At 38.4% G+C, this 26152-nt stretch overlaps 1 protein-coding gene across 7 annotated transcripts in view; it reads right to left on the bottom strand.

The window, feature by feature from the left end:
• Positions 1 to 26152, bottom strand: part of INVS (inversin) — a 105090-nt gene that overhangs the window by 40640 nt on the left and 38298 nt on the right. For 6 of the 7 annotated variants that reach the window (XM_076330140.1, XM_076330145.1, XM_076330143.1 and 3 more), the window contains 4 exons: positions 18898 to 19071; positions 11028 to 11195; positions 4628 to 4808; positions 887 to 996 (listed from right to left, as the gene is read on the bottom strand). In XM_076330140.1, coding sequence (XP_076186255.1) covers positions 887 to 996; positions 4628 to 4808; positions 11028 to 11195; positions 18898 to 19071 — 633 coding nt within the window. Of the gene's footprint in view, positions 1 to 886; positions 997 to 4627; positions 4809 to 7575; positions 7608 to 11027; positions 11196 to 18897; positions 19072 to 26152 lie in introns of those variants that run through there. The other variant, XM_076330146.1, reaches the window with a different exon arrangement.

The raw sequence follows: 26152 nt of genomic DNA, 5'->3' as shown, positions 1-26152 counted from the left end.
TACATCAATTAAGGCACTAAATAACCCTTTTTGTAAAGGGAGGTTATGAATAATACAACTAAAGAAAACTTAGATGGGAGCTCTCAGCTTACTATGCATGGCATAATTCAACTATGAGAGACAGAGAAGCATAAAAAAGCCTTCTTAAGTTCCAGTGCTTGAGAACTACTTCTATAATAACATCTACGACCAGCAATTGTTAAACTGCTGAGTTTTATACTTAGCTCTACCATATCTGATCTTGCTCTGGAAAAAAATTACCTACCCTACCAAAATATAAGAATTAGGCTGTCTGAGAAACCAATTTTCTTTGTTGTCTGGATTAAAAAAATATTTTAAAATATTAAAAACGTCAAGAAATTTTTAAAAGTATAGTGTTCATGGAGAAGTGTGACAAAAGGTACTCGCTCTTTAGCCATGCTTTATGAGACAACGGCTCATTCATAATAGCAAATATTCATAAGTTAATCACCTTCTTGAAGGCAAGGACTGGTTTGACTGGTACTGAAGCAGCTGTGCAAATACTCACACAGGTGATCTTACTCTAGAAACCTTATAACTGCTTAGATTTTGCTATAATGAGCCTTAAAAAGTGAAAGCACTGTAAAATAGTAGGTGCCATTCTGCTTTCTATTGAAGTACCTAAATGACTATTGTGTGTTCTGATGCAAACATATAGATCAAAGGGCCTTTCTTTGTACAGCAATTTAGTTTTTAAAAATCTATTTTTAATAGTTTGAAATTAACCACATTTATATCACATAACAGAGGAAAACTCTGAATTAAGTTTGTGCAGACAACACTGTGTTTATATGAAACACTTGGTTACATTATAAATATCTCAGCAAAATATATTTACTTCACATTTAGGGTATGTGCTACTTACAGCAAAGTTGCTCTGTGCTGCATAATGTAGGGGTGTTGCACCTTGACTATCAGATGGGATAGTTCCAAACTTATTTCTTTCTAATAAGAGATGGACAATCTGTGCATGACCTGAGAAAAATAATATAAAACCAGATATGTATCGAATCCTAAAGTTAAACATTTCCCTATAAAAAACAACCAGACAAAAATGAACAGAATTCAATAAATAATAGTATGTTTCTGTTGTAGCCATTATAGCCTAAATATAAGAGAGAAACATAAGACTTGATATTTGAACTATTAAGCCTGGCATGCACCTTCTTCCCAATAGTGTTCCAGTTCCACACTCTGTATCCTCATTTTTGAGGGGCATCTGTAAATCAGAATGACCTATGAATAGGAACATGTGGAAAGATTTTCTATTTCTTTCAAAAGAAATCACTAGAGCATTTCCCTAAACAAAGAAACCAGCAGTAGCTGGTCAGACAACTATGATATTAACATTGCAATGAATGAGTTGAATATTTCCAGAAAAAGCTTCTGATAATTCAGCTGAGATGCTGCATCTGAGCGAGAGGTCAGTCAGAAGCAGTAAAGTGAGCATAGACTGATGATGATGAGCATTTGTCCATCTACATTAAAAGGTAGGCTAAATCAACATTGATAATTTCATCCTACATCCCATTGTTTTACAGAAATTAAGTGTAAATTCTTTACTTAGGTTTTATTCGATCAAAATTTCAACTGAAGATGTATAGCAGAATCTGGAGGCTAGTCTACTACCAGCTGCCATAGCTGCAATAAACAACAAACTGACACATACAACTCCTTCCATCAAAATAGATTAGAATGTTTTTAGATTAAAATCACAACATTTTTGGGGGGATGGGTAAACTTTATATCCACTTCACAGACAGGAAAACAAAGACACAGTATCATATATTGCCACTGAAGTCAACTGATCCTTTCATATGCTTTCTTTTGTAGGTATATGCAGCTCACGGAATATCTTAATGATTTGGTATTTTAAGAGATACTATAAGGCATAAATCACATAAAAATACTCTGATTTTACAGGAGGAATCTCCCAGTATCTTGCATGTGGGGAAAACAATCAATTTTGCAGCCTGTTACTTTTGCACAGTTGACTTGAATTACTTTAGAATAAATGAAAAAAGTAGGTAAACCTTTCTACTAGCAGTAGACTTCTATTAATGAAAACACCGACAATTACAGAATGAAGCTGTGTAACACTTGTGGTCTGTAGCTTTTAAAAACCTAAGAGATGGAGGACTAGGCAAGCCTTCTTTTGTGGAATGGCACTTTCAGACTTTATATGTATAGAAGTATCAGAAACGAGAGAAAATGGTCAACTTGGGTCAAAAAGGATGAACAGCTATGTGGGGATTATTTTTTTCTAGGCGCTTTAGGGTGTACAGGAAGGCTCCTCTTTCCTTTCAGTCATTAAGACAAGCCTGGACCCAGAACATCACAACATCCTGTCCCTTCCTACCAGGAAAACACTGAAAAGAAGAGATGTAATGTTGCTATGCTCTTCCCATCTCAAGACTGTAAGAAGTGAATTGAGGTGCACTGGAAGAAGCTGGTTCTGAGTGCAATCCTAGCAGGAAAAACATAGGAGTACTGAGCCTGGAAAAAAAGTTGCCTGAACTTTCAGGACGCACAACTAGAAAAAGGGTAACTGAACTGTGTAATCAGGACAGGAGGTCTGTCTAAATTATCTACGAGAGAAGGCTTGAGGAAGTTGAAAAAAAATTTTGTATTGGGTACAACAGTAAATAAATTGGTGCAAAGATGGATCTCACTTGGACATTAATGTAAACATTAGAACTCAATTCTTGAGGTCAAGAACTGTCATTTCTGTAGTACTTTTATTAGAAGACATGTAACTTGGCTGAGACTTTTACCTACACAAAAGAAAAGGTAACAGGAGCAACAACGCCCTAAGATGCAGCCACATGCAACCCATCACCTTTAACAGAACATTTGTGGCTGTATCCATGCACTACTTAAAACCTCCTACTGTTAACCCATTTAGGAACTTTTTAGACTCTTTGAGATCTATATACAGCCTCCACTATCTAACTTAAAAACAGAACCCTAAAAATTAATCATGATTTACCAATCAGAAGTTGCCCATGGGCATATGCCACCTAGAGACCTCACCAAGTTCATGAAGGACTCTGGAGGTCTTGGCACATCTTCCCCCTTTATTCCACATTGATTAGACAATCCATTTTTCCAACAGACAAAACTTCTCCCTTAAATACAATCAATTTCAAAACACAATAAATTTTGCTTCTTGGACAGAACCAAGTGATAATGACTAATTCTTTGGGAGACAGATCCTATGACACTTAAAATGTTTCACAATTTCTCTGTAAAAATTCACTATCCCTACTTGAATGCAAATGCAAATCTGAGAACACTCTTCTTTTTTTTTTTAAAATAAACGTAATCAAACTACATGTATATTGTCACTGGAGTTGCAGTAACTCGCTCCACTGAGCAATCTGATTCTTTTATTGGCATTCTTTGTCTGCAGTGTCCCAGAGGGTCGTGGGGATGAAGCCTGTTAAAAGGGGAGAGAGAGTGTTTGAAGATTCTTTCCTTTTATCCGGTACATGGTGTTTATTTTTTCCTTCTGCATATAGGAGAATGGAAAATAGGAGGTCAATTTTCTAAATCATATTATTTTTGTGCCTGTCATTTTATGAGTTGCATTTCCCTGTATTTAGACTATTTATATTTAATCAGGCTTTTACCTGTTTTGCAAAGATCCAGTTTTGTAACTTGTAAAACCAAACTGTGCAGAATTCACATATGCAAAGTTATAATTTACAGAGCATCTGAGTCTCAGGGTAGCAATCTGAACAGAAAAAAAACTTTATCTGAATAAAACTTCTTGTCAGATCTGATTAGATTGTCATAATGTGTCTGACGAAGAGCTTGTACTAGGAGTAGGAGAAGCGTCAGCTCTGCCATTTTCTTGTTCATTTGTGCTGGCATTATCAGATTATCTGCAGTTTTTTTGTGGGAATCTTTTTAAGTCACTTGTTTATTTTGTGAGGGTTAGTTTAGTAAAAACTAGAAAATATAATCCATAAATCCACTTAACTGGGCACACGTAAACTGCGATACATCACAATAAGCTGAAAGTGAACAAATGAGTGATGACGCCACTGTCAACCCCTCCGTGTTGTGGAGCACTCACTTCCCTCAGGCACCTCGCAAACCCTATATGACTGTCTTACATATGGACCAAGTGAGGGTGCTAGCATCAATCCATATAGTAAATATTAGTAAAGTTTTCTTATTTTTTCAGATAAAAAATAAATATGAACAGAAGTTCTGGTATTTTCTTCATGCACCCCAATGGATTGTCTTGCATACACGCTGGGGTGTGCACACCCCGCTTTGGACACCACTGCTCTAGAGTACCAGGGTTTTTTTTAACCTATGAATAAAGCTACATACACAAGAACATCTCAATATGCTCTAATTGTTCTTAAATCATGAGCATATATAGCCTGCTGAAGTAATATATTTTACAATGCTGTGGAGAATCTGAAGCTAAGAAAAAAGTCTACAAACTTCTAGTGCTGGTCTAGCAGAAACTATTATTGTTCTAAGAGATTAGTTAGCATAATACCAGGCTGGAATTAAATAAAAAACATAGACAAAGATTAAACACCACAGTCAATTAATTACTAAATGACTTCAGCATTGTCCAGTTTACCAAGTAAGGCTGCCCAGTGAAGGGGAGTTCGAAACAAGTTGTCGTAAGATGTCACATTGCAGCCTTCATAGGAAGTCAGGACATCAACAACTGCTACATTCCCATCAGCAACAGCAAAATGAAGGGGAGTTCGTCCTTCGTAGTCTTGCCAGTTAAGCAGAGATTCTGTAGGTGCAGCTTCCTTTAAAAAAAAAAAAAAATACAAAATAAAAAAAAAATATTTAAGTTGAAGAGAAAAACCATATACTCTTTACAGATTTTTTTTTTGGAGTCTTATAATAAGGAGATAAACCGTCCTTGTTCAGTAGAATATAGCTCTACAACTAAATACTTTTGTTACAGTATAGGCTATTTTGAAGTATTTCTATGGAATTTTTTTTTTTACTTACTCAATTATTGCACAAGACCTGATTTTCAATACATACCCTGTAGTTTACCAGTCTGTTGTGCAAGTGGCTCCTTACACAGATCTTTAAAAGATTAACTCAGGCTCTTGTGAAAATAACTAGATCTTCTTACTTGATTTTCTAAGTTGAACATGACATATATATCTTCATATTTTTCTCATAGGAGAGAAAATATCCCCCCTTTTTGCACAAGTTAATCTTATGGCTTTCATTATAATACTTTTCTAGCATTTGAAAACCACATGACTATCAGAGTATTTCTAAAGGAGATGTCAAGGTCTGTAGCTGGCAGAAGTAAGATAGAGAGTACTTCTAATGAATGCATCTATTTGTAATGGGCTTAATTTTGAATAAAAAAATCTTTTAAAGTATTGTGATGTCATTTGATCATATAACATAGGCATTAATAGATAGAACTTGAGTTTTCATCACATTTTCTTAGAAAACATGCTAAATTACTTTCACATAAGGCCCCTAGCTATGTAGTTTCATATTATGATAATTTCCTCTCTCATCAACTTTTTTCTAGACAGATTTCTCTTCATGACTTTCTTTCCCAGGCGAAAGAACAGAACAGGTACAAATGGACATCATGTTAGCGTTGCAGAGATCTCCAAATGGCAAATATCATAAACGCTCATGAATAAACTTCACTTTCCTGGAAAAAGAGGTATCTCTAAAGAAAATGGTAAACAACAAAACCATAGAAACTCAGGATGCAGGACACCAAACATCTAGAACAGGAGCAGAATGTCAAAACAAGAGCTTAAATAAACTATAGGGAGTAAGTCTGCTCTTCTATCTCCAACAATTCAGAACAATTCACTGAAGTCATGGGAACCCTGTGCAAAAGAAAAAAAGAATGTAGTCCTGAGATTTTTAACTTCCGACACTAGAGTGGATTTTAACCCATGATAACTGAGAAAAACAATCCTCCTGAAAATACAGAGCCACACTGTATCTTACAATATACTTATGAAAGAGGAGGGAGAGACTGTGATCAGTGCAGCTTGTTAACAGTTAAAGCAAGTTCCTGATCCCTTTCTCACTAAACTAATTGCAATTTTTCCTATTGACGTCACTAGGTACACAAATAGGCCATAAAATCACTTGTATTTGCATTATTTGAAATGCAGTAACTATTACATAGAAAACGAACATCTAACATCAAGAACGATAAATTGAGAAGCAGAAAAAGTCAGGAAATTCCAGAGTTATGGTTTCTATCCAAATATTAATTGACCAAGGTTGCACATTCTATATGTTCTATTTAATAGATTAAAAAAACCCCACATTTAGAGTTATATTTAACCATATTTCCTAAGTGCAAGCTGGCTAAATTAATACTGCAGTAGTAACCTCAACTCTGCAATGTCCCGATTCTTTGTTTCTTACTGTCATACTTTCTAACAGTGCCAACTTAAACCTCCTAATATTTGATTAATACGTTTTCTAAAGTTAAACATTTACATACTTTGCATACTGTATGTAAATGCTAATTAAGTTGCCTGTCTCACATGTAAAACTGCATCAGAGTTTCAGACATCAGTAGTTAGCCATGTTTTGCTAGAGAAAAAAATTAACATACTTGAAACACCCTGTAGTTTTTTACTATATCTAGCCACTAGTACAATAACAGATAATCTATTAAAAACATAAAAAATTGATAAATGTGAATCTCTCAACTAAAAATACAATCAAAATTAACATTGTTACACGTACAAACCACAATAATCAAAGCATGGATAACACTTCTTTTAATAAGCATTCAAAAGCATTTATCTGAGCCATTACAGTGAAAAGTGAAGTTTTATGTTCTTCCCTACCTTTAATAATTCTCAAGAGAAAGCTAACTGATAATATGCTTACTTTCTGTCTATTCAAAGAGCTCAGCAGGGGGAGTATAGAGCCCTATGCAAAAATTCAGAAATGATCTTTATGAGAATCACTTTTAAGAATGACTAAAAATGAATGATGATATGCATAGAAGTTATTACTGAAATTCTAACTCCATCAGCGGAAAACCTGTTTGAACAAAATGGACAAACAAGAAAACAAATGCTTCTTCGCTTTACCTATGATTTATTGATGTCATCTGGAAAGCTAATTTTCAAGCCTTCTAAAAGCACAACAACATATTAAATAAATGACTCCTAAAACTCCTGGCTCAAAGTCACTGATGTTCCCCAGAACATATCCCCCTAATCAAAAGTGTTACTTTTGCAAAATGGTGAAGAACCTTTTAATGACAAAGCCACTACTTATATTCTAGTCTAAAAGTACTCATGTGTTTTGAAATTTTTGGCCACTTAAACTAAAATTTCCTAGGCTTCTTTCTGTCTACATTCAAGAGTACAATTTCTATGGATTTTAAGTGGGTTTGGTGTAAAACTAGCTATAATTAAACTGTCATACTATATTAATATTTTAAGCACAATACACAGAAGAAACAGAAGCTACGCGTTTTTCTGCAGCAATTAGAACAACGGAATTGTAGGCAATAATGGAAAGTGTTGTATAAATAAATGTCATGTCTCTTACCATGAAGAATAAATAAAGAGAAGAGATACAAAATAGACAGAGAGTACTAAGCAGTTGCTTCCATCTTATTAATGGAACCTTATTCTGTTCTTTTCTCCTTAAATCTTCCCAACGTTTTTCATGTAACCAAGCACTGCTGAATCTGGAAAGGTGGAAAAGGAAGTTGACCATGAGAGGATCTCCAGATTAGAGTTTCTCTCTACTTCACATGTTTACTTTCTAAATATGTAATGAGTTCCATTTTCGCTGTATTTTATGGATTTCAATATTAGATATAACCAATTTGTGCATAACTGTCACCCCTGCAAACCCAACCTACTTCTTCAGCATTCAGTTGAGCTCTTTTCATTATTGTTTATTTTGACAATCCCAACGGGCTAAGTACTATACAAACATCAAACACACCCTTAATTTTAAGAATTTATAAACAGGAGACAACAAATGGACACATCCAGATGGCAGAGCACATAAAAACAAGACAGTATTTTTCAGTATCATAGACTGTGGTCTCAATAAAATCAGCAGCTTAACTTTTGTCAAGTTTTTGTAAAGCAGCACTGGAGAATTCTGAGTAGGACACTAGAGAAAAATAATTTTCTGGGGAATTCTTCCAGAGTGTTAAAGATAACATGAGAGAAACAACAGCAGTGTTGTTTTTCATAACTTAGTCAGCAGGCAACAAAGGCTGCCAATGCAAATTGACCAGCGGTAGATATGGTATATATATGACTACCGCTATATATGGTATATATTCCATACCATATAACATCATGCAGTCAATATCTGACTGCTATCTGAGCAATGGCACATAGCCTGCAGCTTATAGCACTCTATCATGAAAGCAAAGAAAATGGTTTGTGTTGGACGTGATTAAAAAAAATGGAGAGGCAACAGTTACACAGAGTTGTAGGCCTTTTGCACTGCTATCACTACAAGACAATATTTTCTCGTGAACTTAGAAATGCAATTATGCAAGTTAAGACAAAAGTTGACAGAAATTTTAACTGTATGGGTACATCCGTTAGAAATATCATGCAGAAAGAATATGAAAAACTATAAAGTTAAGCTGGATGTGAAGACCTAGAGAGGAATGAGAATCAAAGGTGATGCTTGGGCAATAGATCTGGAACTGGGTAATATGGCAAAAAGTAGCTAAGAAAGGAGGGGAAGATTGTGAGCTCTGCTGGGTAGATATCTATCAAGACAAGTAAGAAAAACACTTCAGTTTGGAGAGAAGACAAGATCTTACTAAAGGATTAAACTTGGAGGCACCACCACCAACAAAAAAAGGTATTTATACTCAACAACAGATTCAATCAACAGATTGATTACCTAGTAACAATGTTTCTGTATCATGAACTTTTACAGCATATTCTGAAAGTTAAATTACTTTTTCATTTAAACTTGTTATTATCTTACTCCATCAATAAGCATATATAGGTATAACTATTTGGAATATAAATAATTTAGATGATGCATGAAAAAGCCTAGATGAAATCAAGAATACACTCTTTTAACTGTCAGAGTAAAAAAAAAAAGAACCAAAAAACCTGGACATGATCAGAATTCTGTATTACCTAAAGAGAATCTTTGAGAACACCTTCAGTAAGGAGACAGGTATTTTTGACCTTTTGCAGTGCAGCTGGCTGGGATGGAGTTAATTTTCCTCACAGCAGCAGGTATGGTGCGGGGCTTTGTGATTAAAACTGTTGATACACCAACGTTTTGGCTATCACTGAATAGTGCTTGCACAGCATCAAGGATTTCTCTTTTTCATGCCCTGCCCTGTCCTGCTCCCCTGTGCCCCCCAGGGAGTGGGCTGGGCAAGAGACTGGGAGGGGACACAGCTGGGACAGCTGACCCAAATTGACCCAAGCAATATTCCATACCATGTAACATCATGCTCAGCAAAAAAAACTCAGGGAAAGGAGGAGGCAGGGGGGATGCTCATGGCTATGCTGTTTGTCTTCCCAAGGAACAATTAAGTGTGCTGAAGCTCTTTTTCCACTTTCCTGGGAGTGGCTAACATCTGCCTGCTGATGGGAAGTAGTGAACAAATTCCGTTTTTTGCACGCAGCTTTTGCTTTCCATACTAAACTGTCATTATCTTCATCCATGAGTCATCTTGCCTTCCTTCTGTTTTCTCCCAGTCTCGCAAAAGGGGAGTGAGCGAGTGGCTGTGTGGGTGTTAGGCTTGTTGGCTGGGGCCAACCCACCACAACTTTTAAAAACATTTACTTTGACTATCTTTGAAAAAGATATTCAAAGATCTATTTGAAAAAGTCTGTATTTGAATACAGCAATCCTTACCTACTTTTCAGCAAATTTATTTCCCTAGTGTGGCAGAAAAGTAGATGGTATATACAAACTAAAACTTTGTGACAAAATTTTGTTTGTGACAAATTATTTCACAACTGAGTCCAAACTATAAATATCTTGAATAAATAGAAGTAATACAGAAATAAAATCACATTAGTTTAACACTGTAAACTTCTCAAAAACTGTTTTTATAGTAAAAAAAAAGTATGAGTAACTGTAAGATTATCAATGTGATTTGGGGAAAAGCAAAGCAAATTTTCATATGCCACACATAAGCTCTCAACTTGCAAGCTAATCAGGCAAACAGACATAGAAGTCATTGTAGTTAGATTACAATCAGTATGTGTCTAGTTCTGAAAGACCTTTGAAAGACAAAGATATAGAGACATTGTTGTAACATGAGAGAAAAATTCAACTGAGACTTCTGTGTCTTTCCATGTTAGTGAAATTCAGAGATTTCCACAGAATAAAAATCAAGGTAAAAATCAAGCTGAGCACGTGATTCCATTGTACTCATTGTAACTGTCAGTGTAGAAAATGAAACTGAAATACTGCAGAAAGAGAAAATATGCCATCAAGGAAAAATTACTAAATCCATATACAAGAATATTTGGAAAGTCTCTCAATAAACTGATTGTGGGCTGACTGATAATTGATCGAATATTTCCCAGAATTCTGACTCAAAAGACCAAATTAAATTAGACTTTTCAGTACAGCTAACTAGAAATGAACTTTCAAATAATGAAGAAAAGACACACAACAAAGAAATCAGTGTGCAAGATGCAACTGAAATGAATAATGTGACTGGCCATTTTAACTAGGAGAACTTGTCACCCCTTCCTCTCTCCCTTACCCCCCCAAATGAATAGTTACACACATAAAACTAATTAAGAGAATATATATAGTCCATGAGTTAGAGCAAAGATATTCACCCATAGAACTCAGAAGAAACCCTTTCAAGAGAGCAAAAATATTTAAGATGATTCCTTACAAAATTCTGGACATTAGGAAAAGCAAATTATTTCATTCTCAAAGAGTCGGTGGACTAAAATGAAAAATTTCAAGGGAATAAAAAATATTTCTATCAAAGTAATAAATACAGAAAGTGTTATATAAATAATAGACTTTCTTACCAGAATACATTTCACTGTGTGAATTGCACTAGGGTCCTTGTTGTTAGCTGCCCAGTGAAGTGGGATTTTTCCTTCAATATCAGGGATTCCAATATTTGAATCGTGTTTTATGAGAAGTTTCACATGCTCTGGGTTATTGTAGTAGGCACTCCAATGCAATGCAGTTTGCTGGAACACAATATTCACAAGTTTTACAAACATGTTGAAAAATGAATATAAGATGAAAATTAAAGTCGGTTAGAACCTGAAATATGATTTAACTACATTTTCACAGAACAAAAGAGATCACCTAGTCCAACTCCTCTGCTCGAAGTAGGGTCAACTAGAACGGGTTGATAAGGACACTGTCCAGTCAGATTTTTAGTTATCTCCACAGAGACTCCACAACCTCTCTGGACAACCTGTTCTGAGTGTTTGACCTCCCTCACAGTAAAAAATATTTTCTCAAGTTTCAACAGAATTTATTGTATTTGTGCCCATTGCCTCTTGTCTGTTCACTGGAGACCATTCAGAAGAGTCTGGCTCCATCTTCTTTACTCTCTCCCATCAGGTATTTATACACATTGGTAAAATCACCCCTGAACTGTCTCTTCTTCAGGCTAAACATTCGCAGGTCTCTCAGCTTCTCCTTGATGTCAGATGCTCCAATCTGTTAATCATCTTTGTGGCTCTCCACTGGACTCGCTCCTGTATGTCTATGCTCTTACTGTACTGGAGAACCCAGAAGTAGACACAGCATTCCATTTGTGCTGCCACCAGTGCTGAGCAGAAGGGAGGGACCACAGGTAAAACCAGCTTTAAACAATGGGTAAATGAGGAATCTTTTCTAGCACTTCAATAAAGAGCACTGACAGAAAATGGAGCAAATGTACCTAGGGTGGGTGACAACTCAAAATGAGTGGAAAACAGGCTTTAAACAAAACTGAACAAGAGGCCCATCTACCTGAGTAAGAGTAGATACTCACACATCTTTGCTACTGAAGTCTGAATTAGGTCTAAGCTACACCATCTTACATGAGACCCACACTGACAAGCCTTTATGCTTGGAATGTGTTTCTGCTGGGAGACTAATTGCTTCATATGGGACTATGGCAGGATAATACTGTCCATGCTACTTAGCCAGCCAAGAGGGCAATGCCATCGGGTGCAGCAATTTCAGGCCTGGAGAAAATATCTGAGCTTGGTATTAAGCAATCCTGTCCAAGTTAGAATGATCATCTGAAGCAGGCCTCAGCACCAGAGCTGCACTATAGAACAACTGCAGTAATTAGTTTGGTCCCTCTTAAATTTGGAAATCTCTTGGAATAACACAAATTGATGGAGAAGCATATAACAAGATTACTCTCCACTAGAGGAAGATGGCACTGAATACTGACACTGAACTTGGTTCCATCTTAGAATCATAGAATCATTAAGGTTGGAAAAGACCTCTAAGATCATCGAGTCCAACCGTCGACCCAACACCACCATGCCCACTAAACCATGTCCCTAAGCGCCGCATCTACACATCTTTTAAATACCTCCAGGGATGGTGACTCAGCCACTTCCCTGGGCAGCCTCTTCCAATGTTTAACCACTCTTTCAGCAAAGAAATTTTTCCTCACATCCAATCTAAACCTCCCCTGGCGCAACTTGAGGCCATTTCTTCTCGTCCTATCACTAGTTACTTGGGAGAAGAGACCGACACCCACCTCGCTACAACCTCCTTCCAGGTAGTTGTAGAGAGCGATGAGGTCTCCCCTCAGCCTCCTTTTCTCCAGACTAAACAACCCCAGTTCCCTCAGCCGCTCCTCATAAGACTTGTTCTCCAGACCCCTCACCAGCCTCGTTGCCCTTCTCTGGACACGCTCCAGCATCTCAACGTCCTTCTTGTAGTGAGGGGCCCAAAACTGAACACAGTATTCGAGGTGCGGCCTCACCAGTGCCGAGTACAGGGGCACGATCGCTTCCCTACTCCTGCTGGCCACACTCTTTCTGATACAGGCCAGGATGCCATTGGCCTTCTTGGCCGCCTGGGCACACTGCCGGCTCATGTTCAGCCGGCTGTCGACCAGCACCCCCAGGTCCTTTTCTGCAGGGCAGCTTTGCAGCCACTCTTTCCCCAGCCTGTAGCGCTGCATGGGGTTGTTGTGGCCGAAGTGCAGGACCCGGCACTTGGCCTTGTTGAATCTCATACAATTGGTCTGGGCCCATCGATCCAGCCTGTCCAGGTCCCTCTGCAGAGCCTTCCTACCCTCCAGCAGATCAACACTCCCGCCCAACTTGGTGTCGTCTGCAAACTTACTGAGGGTGCACTCGATCCCCTCATCCAGATCATTGATGAAGATATTGAACAAGACCGGCCCCAAAACTGAGCCCTGGGGAACACCGCTCGTGACCGGCCGCCAACTGGATTGAACTCCATTCACCACAACTCTCTGGGCCCGGCCGTCCAGCCAGTTTTTGACCCAGCGCAGAGTCCACCTGTCTAAGCCGTGAGCCGCCAGCTTCTCTAGGAGAATGCTGTGGGAGACAGTGTCAAAGGCCTTGCTGAAGTCCAGGTAGACCACATCCACAGCCTTTCCCTCATCCACTAGGCGGGTCACCTGGTCATAGAAGGAGATCAGGTTGGTCAAGCAGGACCTGCCTCTCATGAACCCGTGCTGGCTGGGCCTGATCCCCTGGTTGTCCCGCTCATGCCTTGTGAGCGCCCTCAAGATGAACTGCTCCATAATCCTCCCCGGCACTGAGGTCAGGCTGACAGGCCTGTAGTTCCCCAGATCCTCCTTTCAGCCCTTCTTGTGGATGGGCGTCACATTGGCAAGCCTCCAGTCATCCGGGACCTCCCCCGTTAGCCAGGACTGCTGATAAATGATGGAGAGCGGCTTGGCGAGCTCCTCTGCCAGCTCCCTCAGCACTCTTGGGTGGATCCCATCCGGCCCCATAGACTTGTGAGCGTCCAGGTGGCATAGCAGGTCATTGACTGCTTCCTCTTGGATTATGGGGGGCTCATCCTGCTCGCTGTCCCTGTCTTCCAGCTCGGGGGGCTGAATACCCTGAGGATAACTGGTCTGACTATTAAAGACTGAGGCAAACAAGGCGTTGAGTGCCTCAGCCTTTTCCTCATCCTCGGTGACAATGTTCCCCCCCCGCATCCAATAAAGGATGGAGATTCTCCTTGGCTCTCTTCTTGTCATTAATATATTTGTAAAAACATTTTTTGGTGTCTTTAACGACAGCGGCCAGATTGCGTTCTAGCTGGGCTTTTGCCTTTCTCATTTCCTCTCTGCATGACCTAACAAGATCCCTGTACTCTTCTTGAGTCGCCTGCCCCTTCTTCCACAAGCGGTAAACTCTCCTTTTTTTCCTGAGTCCCAGCAAGAGCTCCCCGTTCAGCCAGGCCGGTCGTCTTCCCTGCCTGCTCTTCTTATGGCATATGGGGACAGCCTGCTCCTGCGCCTTTAAGACTTCCTTCTTGAAGAACGTCCAGCCTTCCTGGACCCCTTTGCCCTTCAGGACTGTCTCCCAAGGGACTCTCTCAACCAGCGTCCTGAACAGGCCAAAGTCCGCCCTCTGGAAGCCCATGGTTGTGGTTTTGCTGCCCCCCCTCCTTACTTCACCAAGAAGCGAGAATTCTATCATTTCATGGTCGCTAAGCCCAAGACGGCCTCCGACCACCACATCTCCCACCAGTCCTTCTCTGTTTGTAAACAGCAGGTCGAGTGAGGCACCTCCCCTGCTAGGCTCGCTTACCAGCTGTGTCAGAGAAGTTGTCTTCCACACACTCCAGGAAAGTGTGCATCTTGAGCAAAGGTTTTGACTTTCTGCACTATCCTTGATCACTCAGAATTCTGAGGTTGAATATTACTGAATCTAACGCCCACTGACCCATGGCAGTCCAATAAAACATCAAAAGGCAATCCATGCTCCTCTTGCCAATTCCTGACTGCCAGTGGCTTTTTATGGCATTATCGATGTTCCTAATTACATAAGCAAACCAAAGTGTGGGGTTTTTTTAAATGGCAAAATGTTGGTATATTAACAAATATTTTATTTATCAGACACATCTCTCCCAACTGCCAAGTAGCAGAAGGTTGTAAGATACAGAACAAATTTTATTTCCTATCTCTCTTCCCCCCTCACCCATGCAAAATATTAAATGGCACTTTGATTTGAAAAATGAGAGAAATAACTGCTGCAGGACGTTTGTGTATAAGCCTATGATAACCTGGATTAACATCCTTGAACAGTGAGATAGAATGTATGAATTCACTATTGTATCGTTAACATCTCTGTAAAGGAAGAAGGCAAAAAGGAACCTATTTCTTGTGTTTGTTGCTTTAAGCTGTTAGTTTAGTACCATGGCAACATAATATGATAGCACAGCCTTTTTGTCTACTTGGTAGTTCACTGAAAAAGAGCTCATTCTAAGACATAACTGGAGGGGCTGCAAGGGAAGGTCTGATAACTGACACCGCATACAATGACATACAGCCTAGCACCATAAAGCATGTTCAAACCATCACAGCCTGTCAGGATTTGAATTGAAAAAACTTCTAGCAGTAGAAATTTGTAATAAGTTAACAAATGTTATTTCTTAAGCAGAGCTGACCAGTATCCCTAGAAACTGACAGATGCAATGAAAGCAAAAACTTTTGATTACCAGGAGGCCAATGTAGCCTTGGTTTACTGGCTTTTCTCACCTACAACCTGCTTTTCAGTCAGTTGCCTACATAGAAGTAGATGTAAAAGACAGTTGTTCTCTCTCATGTTCAGGAATTATATTTGCCAATCTTGATGCGCACAGTTGCAGTAAGGGAAATGAATAAGCTATGTGCCCAACAGGGTCAAACATGTTGGACTCTGTCCCTGAGACCGCCTTTCATCAACCTGAATTCCATCTTTGCTACTGTGACTACTCATAAAATGAACTGGAATAAAAGTGCTCTACATTTTGTGGGAAATCTGGCAATGCTTTAATACTGCCTTGGAAATTTGCTAAACAACAGGCAAGGTTCCTAAAAGGTTTTGGCTGGTTTCCATATACCTTTGTTAATTAATTAACATGGTCAGGAAGTCAGCATGACCTCTCCAAAATGACTGCTGTAATTATAGCCAGGGTTTCCATGATACATGTTAGAATATCCTGGAAGGCAAACAGCTGATTGCTAGGGCACAGGCTGATTCAACTCCATTGTCCAGCAGGGACAGATGATTCATTTGTTTGAAACTTTCCGCTGTCTTATCCTGCTTCCTAAATGATAAAATCAGATAAGGATTTCAGAGTTGAAGCAGTTACATCACTAGAAAGTCCAGTCCCCTTCTCTTACTGTGTCCTCTTGCGGTAGAATGAAAACCCACTACATGAGATATGGAATGATGATTTCCACTAAGACCAGCCTTGCCAAGCTGGTACATTGGTTATCAGCTGATCCAAATACACTTGATCAGGGCACTCACATTTCAATCAGTGATAGATTAGTGCCTGGTGGGAAGAGTTTTTGCATCAGTTTCAAGATCACTTACAAACTGTAAGAAAGAGACCTTCCTGCTCAATGCTTAAAAAGCCTCCATCATCAGTAACAGTTCCAGTTGTATTCAATACCATGCCTACCTTGCCAATGGTAGTTACATAATTGTTTTTTGGTCTTCCTTTTGCTATCTACATTCACAGTGTCTCACTTTTTGTTACTATATCCTTGCAGAAAAAATTGGGCTTAGGGAACATTCATATCTCTGGGTTCTCTGAAAGAAGTCTCTTTCAGATTTCAGGATACACAAACTGCCCAGGCACATGAGGTTTAAATCAGATATTCCCAGATTAACAGGTCCACAATAATTACTAGAAATCTGTCTACTAAAGGCAATGTGATCGTCTCCCAAACAGAACATGCATCAAGCATGCCAACAAGAGGGATGGATCTGTTTTGTTCAAAACATATGTGGAAACACAAGAAATCCTTTACCTAGAATGTCTGTCAGGACTGTGTGAAAGTCCTATGCCTCCTCATACCCTACTATTAATGCTAATGGAGGCAACCGTTTCACATCAGTTTTAAATCAAGCATTGCTAAGCACTCAAGAGCCACGTTAATAAGAGCACCTCAAAAAAATAGTTACTATATGCTAAATAACTATTCCTTCCTTTAAAATGGGTTAGTGTGCTATTACTGTGGACTGGCAGTACCTCTCTGTATGAAGAGTAATAGTAAATCAGTTGTTTTAAGAACTGTACCACTTCTCTTCTAAGATCTGTCATCTCTTCTGGCTGGTCATTTTAATGATAGTCCTTTTTAACAAACGTCAGTAGATTATTTCCTGAGGCTCTTAGAAGTCAGTGTGCTTCTGAAGCAGGCTGGTAATTTTATCAATGTGGTAGAGGATGACTTGACTTTGCAAAGGGACATGAGACAACTCATGACGATATATGCACTATTTGATATACCTGGAAAGTCACCTGGAGATTTCCTGGCCTTTCAAGCAACTGTTGCCACTACAGATAGAGAAAATTAGTCTGAATGACTTTACTCTAAGAAGGTAGTAATGTAAAGCTCTGAAGATGTTAAGATTACATTTTCTCCCGAGGAAGTCTGCAATTTCACAAAACAAATGTCATAGTGACTAATTGGTGCTCTACTTCAAATGAAAGTCTCATGTCAGAATGTCTATCAACTTCATCATCACATCCCTCTCACTAAATGATGCACTCATGGAAGCAACAGTGCATGTGCATTGATAGTAGACCTGCTACCAATTGGTCCATTTTATAATAATAATAACAACAACAACAACTTGATACTTTTTATTGTCCCTGTTAGAAAATCTTCTTGACAAATAGCATCACATTCTATCCCAGGCCAAAAAATCATGTATGACTAGGAGACTCTAAAAATTGTCCATTTTTACTTACAGAGATATAGAAAAAAAGGACAGTTGACCAGATAAATTTAGTCTATGGATATTTTTACCCTTGGACCATCTTTGTGGGTGGAAGTGAAGGAGTAAAGTTGAGCCGGGAAAAAAGGGGCTGTGGTGGTAGTGGTTTGAAGGTGGTGGTCTAATTTTTGTCTCTGCTTCTCACTATACAAAACTATTTTAATTGGCAACAAATGAAACTCATTTTCTTTAAGTTGAGTCTGTTTTGCCCATGACAGTAACTGGTGATCAATCTTCCCGTCTTTATCTCAACCGATGAGCTTTTTCTCCACCTGTCCCATTGAGGAGGGGGAGTGAGAGAGCGGCTAGGTGGGCATTTGGCTGCTTGCCAAAGCTAACCCACCACACATTTCTAAAAGGTAGCACCTATGGACAGCTGTGTCAATATCACCTCCATTTTAGTGGCCCCAGTGCAGGGCGAAATCGATCACCCAGTGTTAGGAAGGATGTCTGCCAACAACAAACCTGCATTCAGCTCAGCACCAAAGCAATTTCCTTTTTTTTTTTTTTTTAACTCACCTTTGGTATTGACAAATACTTTGAAGGCCTTTTGCACAAAGTTTTCTAGTGACTCTTATCATGAAATGATTCTAAATGTAGGGTTTTTCCAAGGAAGAAAAGCAAGATAAGCACATGCTATCCAGATTCTAACAAGGATCACAAAGTTACAGAAAGACTTAGACCTTAAAACCAGTGGTTTTTGAATCCTCTATTCTTCTATGTACTCTCAACAAGAATGTCAATGAACTCAGTGCAATGAACTTTTACATCATTATCATCAGGAAAATATTAATATATCTAAAAGTGACCATTATAATACCAGTGTTAGCCACCATTTTGAAAACTCAGAAAAAGTTTGTTATGACTGAAATAATTTTTCACACACAACTGTTTGATGTAACACCAATTTCTAAAGATGCTACAAGTGTTGTCTTAAAATAAGCAGTATTTTTACCTTGTTTCTGTCCTGGGTATCCACTTCTCCAGGCGCCATATATTTTAGCAACAAAGCTAAACATTTTGGGCTTTTGTGACGTGTAGTTAAATGTAATGGTGTCATATCCTCTAAGTCCTTCTGCATCCAGTTCCCTCTACGAGCCAGTAAAAGTTTCATGAAGCGGTAATTTCCCTGGGTAAAGAAAAATATCAGAAATTTATTCCAGTTTATCAAACCAAATGATGATACTCTTTAGATATATTTACTGTTGTATTACAGTGCCTAAAAAAATGCACCAAAACAGCTCTAAGCTTTGGAAACATCTAATGAAGATTTTTGTTAAAAAACATTAACTCTTGATTTTTAAGTCTGTTTGGCTACTTGGTATTAGATACATATCTTCCAGTAGTGGAGTGTGTAAGACAGGGTTCAGTAATACCAAAAATTCTGCAATATTGTCAGTGTTTCTTGACAGTTTAACCTCAAGAAACATTGTGTAAAAACTGAAATAAGATCATTACATGCTGGTTTCACAAGGCAGATAGTTACCAGACGAAGAATAAAACTAAACATGAAAGATTACAATTTTCAAAATGAAAGTAAGAAAAATAACAGGGAATGATTCAGAGAGATAAAATGAACTCATCTGCGTAACATATACAGAAAAGTGATTGTCTCTTACATTTTTAAATTGGGAACTGTATATGAGTTTTGATCTACTGTATGCATGATAAATGGATGGGACAGCTAGCTTTGTAACACATTTAAAATACTTAACACTCTGGACTTACTAGGTTTTCAAAAGAAATAATGTAGAAATGCTCCTGTGACTAATAACTGAGGGTGGATCCCGAACAAAACAATCCAGTTTTATTTCTCAAATCACTGAAGAAGCCAGTCAAAAATTAAAGATATAATCATGCAATCATGAAGAAGCTGTAGTGATTTAAGGTATAGCCAGCCTTGACTTGCTACTGCCCCTTGCTTGGAGGTTATCTTCCCTATAACAGAGATGCTACATACAACATTTTGATGCTTCCACTTCGCTTCAATACAAAGTCTATTGGGTTTTTCAAACCACCTTCAGCAGTTAAGTTTCAGTTGAGGACCAGTAACAGCTGGAGCAATAACTCATTAAAGCAAAACATCTGGATCTAGCTTGTGTGATCATGTTTTAAACATCCCTATTCTTTCCCCACTCTAACTTTTAACCTTTCCTAAAGTGAAAGGCGTGTGCTATCTCCCAATTTTGCTCACTGTCTCCCAGTGTTTCCCAAAATATTAGTTTTTGCCAATTTCACATATTGACAGTTTAAGTAAAAGTATCAATTACCCATAAATATAATGAAACTAGAAAGCTCAGAAAAGAAGATAAATGGTACTAATTCCCCCCACTCAGGGAAAAGCTGCAGCATTTGATGAAGCTTTATTAGACAATGTACACAGGAAAGGTGACACTCAAATCAACAGAAGTCATGTCTTTGGATTCTTCTGCTTATGGAACTACCTTAACATATTTCAGTCTGCTGCAATTCTTTTATAAATCCTGTACCTTAACTTAGTCCCTTTAGGCTGTCTTTGGAGAAACAATGAAAAAAAGGTAACCATGTAGACAAGTGCAAGCAGTGCTAATGAATGGGGGCACTTCTGTATATCATAAGACTCAGAATTGCGAATCACTTTGTCAGCAGAATGGTAGGGTGGAGATGGGCCAAAGGATTCCAGAGGCCCCCACAGTATCCAGTGCCAGGGCATAAAAATATTCTAGTTTCCTTTTTCATAGCAGCCATAAAGATTCGAAGGGCAGATTTTACATATATTACTGTTCTGCTCTTTGTCTAATAAAAATGGAAGAGTTGAGCTTTATGTGGGAATAATGGATTTCACCAAGTACGCCTAAAATAAATGAATGTGATTCTTTTTTCCCTGCTACACTATTTTATTTTACAATACAAAACAGGGAAAGCAAATCATGAATGAGCTCAGACAAAATAACCTCCTCCTGCTTCTACAGTTTATTGTCATCGGTCCTTGCTCTTCAATGAAAGCCTACAAGAAAAGTCTGCCAAAAACCTTACCACAAACCTGCCCGAAAATGCAAATTTCTCTTGCCAGAGACAGCATGGCTACTGTACTCTTCAACAGCATTCACAGCAAGTAGTGACTGACTAATTCTCTTTCTTCTGCTGGGTGTCAAGGAAAGCATTACCTTAGGATTTTGTCCCTTTAATGCACACAAGGCAAGTACAGAGGCAGAACAGCATAATGTCTGCACAGCTACTAATCCACGCAGAACACACTCAAAATGAATCCATGACAGATTTGGGAATGACTTAGGGATGAGAAAACTCCTCATTATTGCCATTATATTTTACAGGTAAATATAAGAAAAATTTGCAAAACTCATTAAAAAAGAAAAAAAACTAGCAAAAAATTGCAATGTATCATGATGTGGTTGGGAATTAGACTGGGGAAGACAACATTAAATAACTTGAGAGAATATTAGTCGTGGAAGAAATATAGCTGCTTTTCTCCATCACAGAGGATAATGCATTTGGCTTGTTTTCAGTATTTCCTGCTCAATGTGCATGCATACACATAAAAGAAAAAATATTTATTTTCTTTTATTGATGGATACTTATTGGAAGATTTACAAGTATACTGTGCTTTTTGAATGAATTCAGCTGAAAAGCCAAAGTTAAAATAATACATAAACCTAAAGAAACGTGCATTTTTATTATTAGAGTTTCTTTCCCTATACTGTATTTTATTTTTGCTGTTACACATTTTTCCACCAGTTACTACTATATTATTCTGTTGCATGCTTAGCCACCAACAAATCCCTCTCCTTTAGGAAATGAATCTGTAATAAATCCCCTCATTCCAAAACACAAAAGATTCTGTTTCTTCCAAATGATTTAAGATTTTTTTTTTTAAAAACACCACCACAGAAAACACGTGTACTTACATTACTTATTTGCAATGATCTTATTCATGCTCTTACTTCTGACTGCTGTTCTTTAGTAAAACCATGAATGTTGCTGTGTTCCTTTCACTTGTTAGAAAATAATACCATCCCTATTAATGACAAAGGAAAAATTCCCCGCCTTCAATTGATTATTGCTTAAGTTTGTAAATATGCAATGTATCAACATGTCTTGAAGGCAGATTTAATTTAGGTCTTACCAGGTGGAAGGGGAAAAAAAGTATGCTTAATCTGAAAAGCAGTTACTAGCCAAATTCCTCCATTGTTATAAAATTTCTGTGTATAACAAGTCTTTAAGCTTGCTAATTTTTACTCATAGAAAATGCACTTGATTGGCCTAAAGACTCCTGGGCAGCATGAAGCAGTTTGGGTCAGTCCATGGTCTCTTAACGATGATAGTGTCTCTAAAATGATTCTGTTATACTGTAAAAACATTATGAGCAAACAGGATTAAATACTGGTACAGAAAACTCAGTTCCTACTAGCCAAAATTTACTATTCCAATTCTGATTCTTAAAATTCCTTTATATTTGATTAAAATTATTTTTAGCCAAAAGATTCAATGCTGTATGCAAACTACAGCAGTTTCAGAGAACAGCTAACAACTAGCTTCAGCATATTCAGAAGAAATACTTCTGCTATTTCAAAATTTCAGCCACATATACTAACTGCAGTGGAGTGTAACACATTTTTTGGTAGACAGATAGTTCAATAAGCAATCGTTGCTCTGCCATCAAGTAGTGACTTTGAAGAAAGTTCTGGACCCCAAGCTTAACTGCTAAGCAGTCAGAAAAACTTTCCTTTTTTGAATGTTTCAGCGGAGAAAAGAGTGATGGGAGAAACATCTTAGTTGGAATCAATAAATTTGCCAGAATTCAGGTTACCCCTGAAATTGAAAAAGTTATCCTCAAAATTGCAAATTCACTCAGAAAAAAAAGTCTAGTATTTTCAATATGACTCTATTGCCAGGAACAGTTTCCAGCGGAAAATTGCCAATAAACTTTTTCCTAGCGACTTTTCCAGGCCTACAAGATAATGTGTTTCTTTCTTCATCCATCTAAAGCAGCTTTTTCAACCTATTATCTCTCCCTGGCCTGTTGAGGAGGGAGAGTGAGAGAGCAGCTGGGTGGGCATCTGGCAACCAGCCGAAGTCAATCCACCCCATATGGTCACCTAAGTGAAGGACTAAAGAAAAAACGAGCTCTGTACTGATAACAGTGTTGTTATGATTCTAATTGTAGGTTGATACTGAAATTACTGATGGTTGTGTTACCAATGCACTAAAAACATTAGCCTCACACTTCACATCATGCCACTCCATACAGCCCGCCACAGTCCTGCTCTAAGTTGCCCAGTCCCTCTGTTTCAAACACTTCCTCAGAACTTGGCCCATGGTACCTTCACTCAGCAGTGGCAAGATTAGAGAAAGAACATTTCTTTTGCCTTTCATTGGATCAGTGGCAATCCTCTTCTTCCCTGGCAAACTAATGGAGAGCAGGAGATCTAGTATGTGACTGAACCTAACACGGGCATATGGGTATAGCGAAAGGGAGGGATTCCAGCATTACTGTGAAGCCACTCTAACATGTAAAGCCCTTCTGGGCCAGGTTTCAGCCTTTCCCCAAACAAATAGGCAGACACAGGTTCCTACTAGTCCATTGTCCAAAACAGTTCAATTGTACTGCAATATTTGGAGCAATCATATTTTCCTATTATTGTTGGGAAGGTTTAAATAATGTTACCCACCTCTACTAGCTGGCTCTCTGGTAATAGGTAGCACAATAGACCAACAAACCTACCATAGAAAACACTATCATAAAAATACAGCTCTACAAATATTCCAGCACCCAAAATGAAAAAGAGGTTTTCGCAGACATCTTGGTTCCCCACATGATATCCAGCAGTATAAGAAAGATTCAGAGTTGTTAATGGATTTTTTTCATTTACCTTTTCAATACATGTAGATAATTTAATACACTCCAAGACACATTGTTAAAGCCTGAATATTAGTCTACCACAGAGCTAACAACAAATCGCTGCACTTAATCCTGTTTCTTGTGAAAGGTTTTATTCTTCATGTAAGCAAAATTCTTCCAGAAATTTCTTGGCATACACAAGTGGAGAACTTGGAGAACAAGTCTTCTGAGGAGCGGCTGAGGGAACTGGGGTTGTTTAGCCTGGAGAAAAGGAGGCTGAGGGGAGACCTCATCGCTCTCCACAACTACCTGAAAGGAGGTTGTAGCGAGGCGGGTGTCGGTCTCTTCTCCCAAGTAACAAGTGATAGGACGAGAGGAAATGGCCTCAAGTTGCGCCAGGGGAGGTTTAGATTGGATGTAAGGAAAAATTTCTTTACTGAAAGAGTGGTGAAACATTGGAACAGGCTGCCCAGGGAAGTTGTGGAGTCCCCATCCCTGGAGGTATTCTAAAGACGTGTAGATGAGGCACTTAGGGACATGGTTTAGTGGGCATGGTGGTGTTGGGTTGACGGTTAGACTCGATGATCTTAGAGGTCTTTTCCAACCTCAATGATTCTATGATTCTATGATTCTAAGTGTTAACCTCCTTAACAGGTGACAGGATATTCTCTTCCTCAACTGTGAGATATCATGCATGTTTCCTCTGAGACCCAGACAGCTTAACTTGCCAGCAAAAAGGTCATGTACATGACTCTGCTCTGCTACATTTGGTAGAAGCCTGGCAATGCCAGCAATGGCAGTTTGCATCACTGCTCAGCTATCAGGATATAAAAGAAGAACAACAACTGCAATTAATACTTACTAGGAACATCTTACTTCCTCTCCTCTTAGCTGGCTAAAATCTGATGCTTTTCTGATTCAGAACTGAAAAGAAACTGAGTACAGTTCCTGTGAAATGTGTAAAATTTTCTTTCTGTGAACTGAAAGACAAAGTCCGTAACAGAAATGGGGACATTTAAAGTAACATCATATGAAATAAATAAATGTAAAAACTTGGATTGCTGACTGTTGTTATGTAAAATAAAACACCATCTCAAATGGAGGAGTCATCATCTTAATACCAAGAGTGCATATATTGAAACTAAGTTTCATCAAAGATGTCTCCTGGATAGTCATTAAGTAGATAAGAGTCCAAACACTTTTCCAAACTACGGATAACACCAAAAGAGAGTAGACAAGTACACTTATTAATAGAACAGGAACAACCCTATTAATCTATTAAAATTCTTTCTCTTCATATTACTTCCATTTTATATGGCTAAAGCATCAGTAAATCAATATACCTCTCCTGTACCAGAGGTGGTTCTAGAAGAAATGGGAAGGATAAAGGGAAGGGGGAAATAGAACTATTTCATCTAAATCCTAAATGAATGACAGCATATCAGTTTCACTGTAGTCCAGATTGTCATTTATTATGCACCAACAATCAGGAAGATTTTGCAGAATCACAAATAAAATTCTCCTGGGCACATAATGATGAATGACACTTAAGTATTTTGCATAGCAAACTTTTAAGTATTTCAGAGACATGCAAGCTTGCTTTAAAGAGTTCACCTGGGTTCTAGAAACGTTCTGCTGATGTGCAACAGAACTCTGTGAAAATTTATTTCCCTTTTCATCCCACTGTTTCTTGGTGAGTTAACTTGGTCATTATATAATCATGTGCTTCTACGCTCTGACTAACCACTCCTCCTACCCTGTAGGGTGGATATATCTCTGAGGTTGCACTTTTCATCTTTGGATTTTAAAAACGTACTACATAGGTAGATAAACACAGCACCATTTTATAAAGGGAGAAACTGAGCTGTACAAGACAAGGCTAAGAGTCAGAGGAATATGTGCACCTCTCCAAGCATCAAAAGCTTGGACGTCCACAGATAGGCTACCATCACCTTGTCATCAGTGGGTTAAAAGGGGCCAATACATACAGAAAAATTGCTTATTTCCCTATTCATTGCTGAGACTGCATTTTCAAAAAGCATAACAATTCTAATCCATGTGAAATATTTAACATGACTTGAAAGTCTGATTTGTAATAATTTATAATGTAGCACACATGAGCTGACTACTGACTGTTACAGCACAGCTGCACTTGGTTTTCAGAATACCTACAATAGGCTTGTGAAGATTTATTTGACTGTAAGGGTTGCTACAGAACTAGGAAAAAGGCAGCCCAGCATCTCTATATAACCTCCTGGTAAACACGGCAGGGGTCATTAAAAAGAATGTCAAGCTGTTAAACCGTGAAGATGTTACTTTGGCTCCAATTCAAAATTACATACCTGCTTTCCCAGTACTGGGAACAGACAGA

This window comes from Aptenodytes patagonicus, chromosome 2 (assembly GCF_965638725.1).
Source record: "Aptenodytes patagonicus chromosome 2, bAptPat1.pri.cur, whole genome shotgun sequence".
In the NCBI taxonomy this organism is placed as follows: domain Eukaryota; kingdom Metazoa; phylum Chordata; class Aves; order Sphenisciformes; family Spheniscidae; genus Aptenodytes; species Aptenodytes patagonicus.
This window is presented reverse-complemented; position numbering and strand designations above follow the sequence as displayed.